Source organism: Micromys minutus, assembly GCF_963924665.1.
Source record: "Micromys minutus genome assembly, chromosome: 18".
Lineage (NCBI taxonomy): Eukaryota > Metazoa > Chordata > Mammalia > Rodentia > Muridae > Micromys > Micromys minutus.
Genome location: NC_137953.1, coordinates 50,688,731 through 50,698,756, shown reverse-complemented (window position 1 = coordinate 50,698,756; position 10,026 = coordinate 50,688,731). Strand labels below are relative to the sequence as shown.

Here is a 10,026-nt window from a genome sequence, read left to right as displayed (position 1 = left end):
AGGAGACCACTCCTGTAAACTAAAAGTTCTTCGGGGCTTTCCCTCGCACTCTGGCCGTCCCCCAACCGGCCCCTGGGAGGAAGCCGAGAGAGGGTTCTTCCTGCCGCACCTGCCGCAGAATCTCAGCTTGTGTGCGCTCCGAAGGGGCAGGGCCCCGGGTGTGTCGCTCACCGGGAGAGGGCGGGATTTATGCTTAAGTTCAGTGCAGGTAACCCTTTGCCTTGCCTTGAACTGGGTGTGAGGTTTAGAACCAGACAGGAGGGGCTTGGAGCTCTCTGCCTGTTACTTCCACTGTGGCAGCGTCTCACCACCAACCCTCCAAAGTTCTCAGAAACCTGACTGCCCAGGCAGCCTTTCCTGGGACCCCTGACCCTGGGAAGAGCTCTGGGATTCTCCATCCTAGTCAGGATTCAAGGGCTGCTTCTGTGCCTCATGAGACGTGAGATGCCTCCTGAGGTCATCAGCAGTCCATACCCATTTTGACATCGAAGATGGCAGGGGCTCTGTTCATGTCTCTTTTACAGGACTCAGAGCCTAACATCTCAGTCTGGGTGCCACACTGATCTTGTTCCAAACCTCCAGACCCAGAAGAAGGCAGCCATGTTTAGATACTGCCACTGAGAACTGGCAGGCCTAGGATCTGACTCAGATCTAAGCCTTTCTTTGAGCAGGAAGGAGCATCTGTGGGGTGGATGCTGAACTTGGCCCTGCTCAGGAGACCCTTCTGCCACCAGATGATGTGCCCTCTCTCGGCCCTGGCTTGCTATGGGGATTCATTCTCTGTCACTGTGCCATCTGAAGGGACTGCCACTTCCTAACACTGAGGCCACACCAACAGTTTCAAACCTTTCTCTGGACTTAATTCCTCATCCTCAGACTGAGACAGAAAGCCACAGTAGTCCTTTGGCTCCTTGGTCCCTGAAGCAGGGCAGTGAGTGTTCTGCTCTTCCTGTTCATACTACTCTTGACCAGCCAGCTGCGTGCCTGACACACACACACTTACACTCTGTGTGTGTGTGTGTGTGTGTGTGTATGTATGTGAGTGTATGAGTGTGTGTGTATGAGTGTATGAGTGTGTGTATGTGTATGAGTGTGTGTGTATGTGTGTATAAGTGTGTGTATGAGTATGTGTATATGAGTATGAGTGTGTATGTATGTATATATATGAGTGTATGAGTGTGTGTGTATGTGTGTATGAGTATGTGTATATGAGTGTATGTGTGTGTATGTGTGTGTATGAGTGTGTGTATATGAATGTATGAGTGTGTGTGAGTGTGTGTGTGTGTTCAAGGTAACTTGCTTATCCTTGTGTCCACCGTTCTATGGTCAAATTGTTGGCTGCTGGTCCAGATCACCCTGCATTCGAAGATTAAAGCTTCTTAGGAGCTATAAAGACACGGGTGTTGTCAGTAGGTTTGGGAGACGGGGTGATCTAGAGGAAGGGGTGGGGGTGACTTTGGTGGGACTCTTACAAATTTTCTCTATGCCCCGCCCTCCATCAGCCCACAAGTCAGCGCAGTGAGTCAGATTTCTGAGCTGTCCCATCAGAACACTTTCATTTCCCTTAGGTCAGGGTGGTGACTGGACGGAAAGAGGAACTGAGCCACCTCTTCTTAGGCTGGGGGCAGGGCTGGGAGCCTTTCCACCCCGGTCCAAAGCTGGCATTTCTATCTGTGGGTCTCGGGCAGCTGAGGTATACACTGCTCTGAAGTACGAACACTGCTAGCCTGATGTGGCATGTAGCAGCCACAACCCAAAGTGGGGGATTGCAGGGGAAACCTAAGTAAGCCTCTCTGTCTCCGGTGCCCCTTCCCCCAACCCAAGAGTTCAAGGCTAAGGGCATGGGCAAGGGAAGGAGAGAGCTTCCCAGGAGGGAAGATGGATGAGAGGGAGCTCTAATCTGCTGTAAGTTTCGGGTTCTGTCAGGAGGAGAGGGGGCAGGTAGAGGAAGAGCACCATGGTTTCATAGGTCCTGTGGACCTAACTCTAGTGAGGCAGGGCCTGTGGCTTTGTGCTTACCTCCATTGGGAAGCTGTGTCGTGGTATTTACTCTCAATTGGAGGTCCCCACCCCGTCTTTGATTATTCAGTTCCCAGATAAAAGTCACTCAACAACCCTCTAATGTACCAGAGTTGGGCAGATGCCCACCCTTCATGCTATTACTTCTGCTTCCCCATCGAGAAGCCACCATGTTCCATCCTGGCTGCTCTTAACTCCAATTGGCCGCCCCCATGGCCATATTTTCCTGACTCACTCACCCCTTGGCCTCTTCTCCTTCCTCCACCTCTCAGGTGGTTCTCCTTAGACCCCAAGCCTGGGAACCAAAGCTCTGCCTGTCTTTCTTCTGCTCAGTTTCAGCCTGTAGGCATCATTATTCCCCAATCAGGGATAATTTGGGGGGGTACATAGAATCACTTGGGTTATCATGAGACCCTCCTCATCCCAGGAGGCAACCAAGCCAATGTTAGCAACACAATACAAAGCAACAGCCCAACCTCAACAGGAAGTGTCAGACCTTGGTTTGCACTTCCTGCCACCGCGTGTGTGGCACAGATCTGTGAACAGGAGCACTGAATGGATGTCAGGAAGAAGCAGGAACCAGACACCACCTAGGTTGGGTAGCCGGTGTCAATGGACTGGATTAGTGGGATCTCTGGGGAAGAAGCTTCACTCCTGAGAGAGCTGAGGAGAAACACCAGAGCTACATGTGATCTTAACCCTAAAGGCCCAAACCTCCAAGTCCTGCAAAGGAACCCATCTCTAATCCCTCTCACATGGTCTGTCTAGGACCAGCTTGTATTGGAAGCCTGAGACAGGAGTCTAGATTAGAGACTGTGCTAGGGGTGAGGAGCGCAGTTTCAGGGGTGAGAAGTTGGCTAGGCTGCAGAGAGAGAAGCTGAGCAGAGACAGAACAGATAAGGCGGGAGGAATAGCCAACCCCAGAGAAGTACCCATCACCCCTGCTAGCCCACCTCCATGCAAGGGAGACTTCTTTGTGCTGTGACTTTATAGAGATGGGTGGCTTGACCTGGGGAACACATCTGGGACACTTCTCTAGTGAAGCAGCAGCCGGTACTGATCGAATTCAAGAATGGGTGGGTGGTCCACTGAACAAAAGTGCCCACAGCTCATTAGCACAGAGGTTTCCTTCAGCCCTAATGGAAATCACAGGTTGAGTGAACTGTGACAAGAAACCGAAGGGAAACAGTCTGACCTCAGACACCCAGATGGGCTGGGGAGCTCATCTGCATGACCTCTCCACCCAGGGTGCTTTGCTTTCTCCCACAGAGTCGTTTGCCATGAACCAGTCAGCCCCAGGGATTCCCCCACCACCCCGACGTGTGAGGCTGAAGCCCTGGTTGGTGGCCCAAGTGAACAGCTGCCAGTACCCAGGGCTTCAGTGGGTCAATGGGGAAAAGAAACTCTTCTATATCCCCTGGCGCCATGCCACAAGGCATGGTCCCAGCCAGGATGGAGACAACACCATCTTCAAGGTAAGCCTTGGATAAGGTGCTGCCTGGACATCTGGGGCAGCCCTTCCTAGGAGGCTTCCAGAGCAGAGAGAGGCGCGGTCATCATCCTGGGCCCACCTGACTCGGGCATACAGGACCATACAGTACACATTCTATACCACATGTCCTAAATGAACTTACCAACTCCTCTTTTGCTTTTGGTCTGGGATTTGAGTCAGGGTCTCACTATGTAATGCCCAGCTGACCAGACACGCTGTGAGGTCAAGGCTGGCTTGACTTGTCATCTTCCTGCCTCAGCCTCCCAAGGGCTGAGATTATAAACATGTAGCACCATGTCCAAACAAACCCTAATCCTGGACAGGCCCTACAACAGTAGTTTTAAAACAGAATATATAATGTTTAAGGTTTCTGTATAGGTATACAATAGGCAAACTCGGAATCTAGTCACATTTAACAATGTTTAGATATGTTTTGAGATAGGGTCCCTATATAATCCTGGTTAGCCTGGAACTCACTACATAGATTAGAATGGCCTCGTAGCAGCCCCGTACCTGTACCTCCCCACTCCCATACTTTATTATTTTATATTTCTTGAAACATTCTTGCAGAGCCTAGGCTGGCCTCAAACTTGTTCTGTAACTCCTTCTGGCCTTGAACTTGTGATATTCTGTTTCCATCTCTGAAGTGCTTGGATGAATTCCAGATATTCACCAAGACATTCAACCCACATATATGTTTTAATTTTTTCCTTTTTTTTATTGATTTATGGGGAGTGTGCATGCACTACAGCATGTGTGAGGAAGTCAGAGGTCAACTTGGAAGAGTTGATTCTCTCCTTCCACAGTGTGAGTTCCAGGGATCAAATTCAAGTCGTCAGGCATGGTGGCTACCCTTTGTTTTAATGGTCAGATTAGGTCTAGAGTTCAGAGTTAGACCAAAGAGATGCTGATTTTAAAAACTTTGGAATCTTATTTTTTAGGTTTTGAACTTAATCCTTACCACAATGTGCATGAATATTTCTATATTCTATATAGTTCTATCAACTAAATTTCTAGTTTAGGGCTGGAGAGATGGCTCAGTAGTTGAGAGCACTGACTGCTCTTCCAGAGGTCCTGAGTTCAATTCCCAGCAACCACATGGTGGCTCACAACCATCTGTAATGGGATCAGATGCCCTCTTCTGGTGTGTCTCAAGACAGTGACAGTGTATTAACATACATTTTAAAAACAAGTTGCTAGATTAAAGAAAAGAAACAGTTATTGTCCTGACATCACCAAATTGTCATGCAATAAGACTAAGATCAATCAGAGATGAGGGCCAGAGGTTTGGAGGCCGTGGTTAGCAACTGTGGGACTCTGTTCCACCCACAGCAGCGACAACAGTAGTAGTAATGAGGGAGGACAGCTGGGCTGGAGGCATAGGCTCTGTAATCCCAGCACCTGGGAAATGGAGACAAGTGGATTCATCAAAGGTTCAAGGCCACCCTGGTTATTCAGCAAGTTTGGATCCAGCCTGGGCTACATTAGGCACTGTCTCAGAAGAACAGGAGGAGGAGAACAAAACAGCAAGAAAAACACTCATCCTTCATGTATTCCTGCACATGGGTAGAGTCCCGAGTTCCTTAAAGGTGTCCACTCCTTGGTCTTCTCAGGTACTGTCAAGGAGGATCCAAAACAGAGGCAGCTGGATTTGGTCTGCCTGGCTTCAAACCCGGCCTGGCTCCAAGCCACAAGCTCTTCTCTACCTTGTTTCCTTGTGTTCCTTTGAGATTGTACCTGTTTGCTGTCCTAGCAGCAGCGAGTAGAATTCATTGAGTTTGTCTGAACTGTGAGGGTTGAACAAAGTCTGGTCTTATCCACCTAACAAGCCTGTCTGGCAAGGCTTATCCTGGTGGCCAAAATTCTTAGCACTGACTCCTCTAGGATAATAGTTGCTAGGGCCTCAGCGACAGTTAGGGTCCCCTGTAATCTCCTCTTGTCCTTCCATAGGCCTGGGCTAAGGAGACAGGGAAGTACACAGAGGGGGTGGATGAGGCTGACCCAGCCAAGTGGAAGGCCAACCTGCGCTGCGCCCTTAACAAAAGCCGTGACTTCCAGCTGTACTATGATGGCCCTCGAGACATGCCACCTCAGCCCTACAAGATCTACGAGGTCTGCTCCAATGGCCCTGCTCCCACAGGTATAATGCCTGGCCCTGTGTGACCACCTGGAAAGCTGTGGCCTCTGGGTACGGGAAAACCCAAGGACCTTCCAGCCGAGGGCTCCAGAGGGTGCCACAGGGGCTGTGCTAGGTCAGAATCCCAGGAATCCTGCGAGTATCTGGGAGTGGGGCAAGGGCTCCGAGTGCTTCTTCCTGACCACTGCCCTTGCTCTGGGCTCTTGGCTTTAGGGGAGGCCTTTGCCTGCTGCTCCTTGATGCCAGCTCCTTCAGCTCACCCATATATGGGCAGCTGTATGGGTGACATGGAACCCCAGGAGTTTGGGCGACCTCTGGCTGCTCAGATGGAGCTACAGCCTGCCCTGGTTCCCGTTTTATCACTGACTTCCTGCCTTGCTCTCTCTCCCTCAACATGCAGAGTCCCAGCCCACTGATGATTATGTTCTGGGAGAAGAGGAGGAGGAGGAGGAGGAAGAGGTGTGTGCAGACGTGTCGGGAAGGGGCTGCACTCGGTAAACGCTGTGAGACTGGCCCTGATGGGGCCTCTGCTTCCCTGCCCTAGGACTGAGCATTCCTTCGTCTTCAGGTCATCCTTTGGTGGCTCTGAAGGGCTTTATTGTTGCATAGTGTGTCACATGTCTACCTGACCTCCTCAGTTGGGCTTGGTGGGTACTACTGCCTGCAGAATGCACATTTGGAGATGGGGACACTGACAGCTTTCATGACCTGTTGAGGATGGCAGGTCTGGAACCAGCAGGGGAGGCTGGCCTCCACTGAGCTGGAGCTGAGGGACTGCTTTTTGTTGAACACCATTTCCTCAGCATCAGACCAACTTAATAACCTGTCCTCCCTTCCCTCCTCCTCTGCCTGTCTTCCCTCCAGCTCCAGAGAATGCTACCAGGCCTGAGCATCACAGGTGGGGCTGGGCGGTGGTGTGGTGGGGGTGGGGCGTGTAGCATAAACAGTGCTGGGCACTTGAGAGGGCGCTAAGAGGCTGTGGGAGGCAAGTCTGGGAGTTAGGCCTGGGAGATCGTTCTTAGAGGTGGCATTAACAGCTGTGTCCATCCCATCCTCTGCAGAACCTGTGCTTCCTGGGCCTCCCATAGCACCCTATTCCTTACCCAAAGAAGACACCAAGTGGCCACCTGCTCTCCAGCCACCTGTAGGGCTGGGTCCCCCTGCCCCAGACCCAAATCTCCTGGCCCCCTCTTCTGGAAATCCTGCTGGCTTTAGGCAGCTTCTCCCTGAGGTCTTGGAGCCTGGACCTCTGGCTTCCAGCCAGCCCCCTACAGAACAGCTCTTGCCTGACCTGCTGATCAGCCCCCACATGTTGCCTTGTAAGGACCTTGGTGGGCCAGGCGGGTTGGCAGGGCTGCATGGAAGGACCATGGCTTTTAGGCCAGTCTTCCTGGGGAGGCTGGGGAAGTTGGGCCTACTACATAGCTGCTGAAGAGCCGTGAGGCTCACAGCAAGGGCAACCTGATTCTCTGCTCCACAGTGACTGACCTAGAGATCAAGTTCCAGTACCGGGGGCGTCCACCCCGGGCCCTCACCATCAGCAACCCACAAGGCTGTAGGCTCTTCTATAGCCAGCTGGAGGCTACCCAGGAGCAAGTGGAACTCTTTGGCCCTGTGACCCTGGAGCAAGTGCGCTTCCCTAGCCCAGAGGACATCCCCAGTGACAAGCAGCGTTTCTATACGAATCAGCTGCTAGATGTCCTGGACCGTGGGCTCATCCTGCAGCTGCAGGGCCAGGACCTGTACGCCATCCGTCTGTGCCAGTGTAAGGTGTTCTGGAGTGGGCCCTGTGCCTCGGTCCATGGCTCCTGCCCCAACCCCATCCAGCGGGAAGTCAAGACAAAGCTCTTTAGCCTAGAGCAGTTTCTCAACGGTGAGGTCCATTCTGTGCTCCTCCTGGCTCCCCCTCACTCAGGACAGGGTTGTGACCTCTAACCAAAGGCCTTAATCTTGATGCAGAACTCATCCTGTTCCAGAAGGGCCAAACCAATATCCCTCCACCTTTTGAGATCTTCTTTTGCTTTGGAGAAGAATGGCCTGACCTCAAACCTCGAGAGAAGAAGCTCATTACTGTGCAGGTATGTTCCTAGCCAGCTCTGATGGAGCCTGAGTATTAGGAGCCGAGCTGGGCCCCTGGCCTAGGGTAGAGGTGGGGTTCTCCAGGCTATGAGGACTTGGTTGCTAGGGCTGGAGGAGACTATCTACTTCTGCTTCTGGATGTCTTCATGCCCAGCTGAGCTGAACAGCCCTGCTACAGTTCTCCTTGTCCTGTCTCCCCTTTGCTGCCCAGGTGGTACCTGTTGCAGCCCGGTTGCTGCTGGAGATGTTCTCGGGGGAGCTTTCCTGGTCGGCAGACAGCATTCGGCTGCAAATCTCAAACCCGGATCTCAAAGACCACATGGTAGAGCAGTTCAAGGAGCTCCATCACATCTGGCAGTCCCAGCAGCGGCTGCAGCCCATGATCCAGGCTCCTCCTATGGCAGGCCTGGATGCTGGCCAGGGGTCCTGGCCCATGCACCCAGTTGGCATGGAATAGTGAGGCTACAGTTAGTGCTGACTTGGACTTCCTCGGGCAGCTTGTGTGGACTGACACAGCCAAGTAGTAGCCCCAGCAGGCCTGGCTGGCTGCAGGGTTCCGAGTTTCCTGGAAGCAGAGTCAGGGCAACAAGGACATAGAAGAGAGGCCTGAGGTTACACTTTCCCCAAACATTTTCTATTTGAGCACCACCTTCTGGTGATTTCTCTGCCTGCCTCTGAAGAAATGAAGCCAGCAGCCCCAGTGGGAGGGAGGGAAGGACTATCACTAGCCTGAGGCCATCAATACACAGGGCCAATTACCCCAGGGTAGCTAACTTTTAAAGTTACCTCAATTCCTCTAGCAAAACCTGCCAGGGAGTGTTGAGCTAAAATCCCCAGCTATTAAAGAACAAAAGTATCTTTCCTTTAAAAAAAAATATTTTTCCTTTAAAGAAAATGTTCTCATTCTTATCAAGCATCCGGTTCATGATGACAGATGGCTGTCAACACAGTGCTCACGATCCCGACTCTGGACCCCCAGCCCATGCTACCAAGTTAAAAAGAGAGAAAAGAGAGAAGAAAGCCAGGCACTGAGGCATATGTTGTCATCAGAAAACAGAACAAGGGAATCCCTGGATCTCACTGGTCCAGGTTCTGTGATATCTTTTCTCAGAGAATTAAAGAGACTACCCACCACTGGCCTCCACATGTACACACACGTTTGTGACCGTACCCAGTGGCACCCAGAGAACTCATGTTCTCCATTAGTGGCGAAGCAGCACTGTTCCCGACTGGACCTGTTGGGTGACATGTTTTGTATGTTGCTGGAGTTCAGACGCTTGATGGGATTCAGGTTGTGATTTTTGACTACTGATGAATGAGTATTTGAATTTTCAACACTGGTTCTTAAAATAACACGAGGGCCAGAGAAATGGCTCAGCCAGTAAAGGTGTTTGCCATCCAGCCTAATGGTTCAATCCCAAGAACCTACATGGTAGAGCTGAGTTCCCTCTGACCTCCAGGCGTGCGGTGTGATACACACTTTTCTCCTCACATCGTAATAAATACATGTAATAAAATAATGCAACAAAAAGCTGGGAGGATGAGGATGACAATTTGGTCAAAGTCATCCCACGGCAACCGAGATGAGAAACCCTGTCTCAGAACCGAAACCATAACTTTAAATTTGTGGAAAAGCTTCTAAAATAAGAACATTCTTGCACACTTCACACTATTTCTAACTAAATATTATTAACTCCTTGCTTTTTTTTGGATTGTTTTCCTTTTTTTTCTGTGTAACCCTGGCTGTCCTAGAACTCTATAAATGACCAGGCCGGCCTCTCAAGAACTGGGGTGAGCCACCAGCAGCCAGCTAGAGCTTCATTATTTCTTAACTCTCTCCCACTCCTTGGGTTTCAGGATCCCATCCAAGACATTACATCTGGTTAAGTTCTTACCTCCTGGTCTGTGAGGTTCTGATGCTGGTGCTTTCAAGTGCAGAGGCTTTGGCCTCTTCTGTGTGCGTGTCTCCCTCCCACGAAAATGTGTATAAAACATACCTAGCCTCAGCTTATGTGCACTTGTATGTGAGCACACAGTTCACTCCCGCTGAGGCTGTGTGGAGGGTGAGATGCAGAGCCAGCAGCTCCTTGTAGTAACTGTTTGGTCTTCTGTCTGACCCAGTTCCCAAATAATGACACAGGGGTTCATTTATTATGAACTAATGCCCAGGCCATACACGAGGCTCTTCCCAACCAGCCTGTAATTCCACTAACCCAGTCACACACTCTAGTCTGCCTCGTAACTGGCTACCTCCCAGTAGCATACGTCCAACTTCCTCCACAACCCTGGCTAATCTCTC

General features: G+C 51.1%; 1 protein-coding gene across 2 annotated transcripts; it reads left to right on the top strand.

Moving 5' to 3' along the window:
* Window positions 1-3,296: 3,296 nt before the first annotated feature.
* Window positions 3,297-8,771, top strand: IRF5 (interferon regulatory factor 5). Of its 2 annotated transcripts, none has more exons than XM_080932038.1 (8): window positions 3,297-3,494; window positions 5,462-5,651; window positions 6,049-6,107; window positions 6,513-6,546; window positions 6,710-6,967; window positions 7,129-7,521; window positions 7,608-7,726; window positions 7,939-8,771. In XM_080932038.1, the coding sequence occupies exons 1-8, from the start codon at window positions 3,300-3,302 to the stop codon at window positions 8,182-8,184; spliced, it is 1,494 nt and encodes a 497-aa protein (XP_080788164.1). In that variant the 5' UTR covers window positions 3,297-3,299; the 3' UTR covers window positions 8,185-8,771. The 2 variants fall into 2 exon arrangements, with proteins under 2 accessions (XP_080788164.1, XP_080788163.1); XM_080932037.1 differs by having other exon boundaries at window positions 7,590-7,726.
* The last annotated feature ends 1,255 nt before the right edge of the window (window positions 8,772-10,026 follow it).

Bases quoted from the DNA above. Each gene is read 5' to 3' on its own strand.
- IRF5 (XM_080932037.1), top strand. From the start codon at position 3,300: ATGAACCAGTCAGCCCCAGGGATTCCCCCACCACCCCGACGTGTGAGG. The intron at 3,495-5,461 runs GTAAGCCTTGGA...GTCCTTCCATAG, and splicing joins GAGACAACACCATCTTCAAG to GCCTGGGCTAAGGAGACAGG. The intron at 5,652-6,048 runs GTATAATGCCTG...CTCAACATGCAG, and splicing joins CAATGGCCCTGCTCCCACAG to AGTCCCAGCCCACTGATGAT.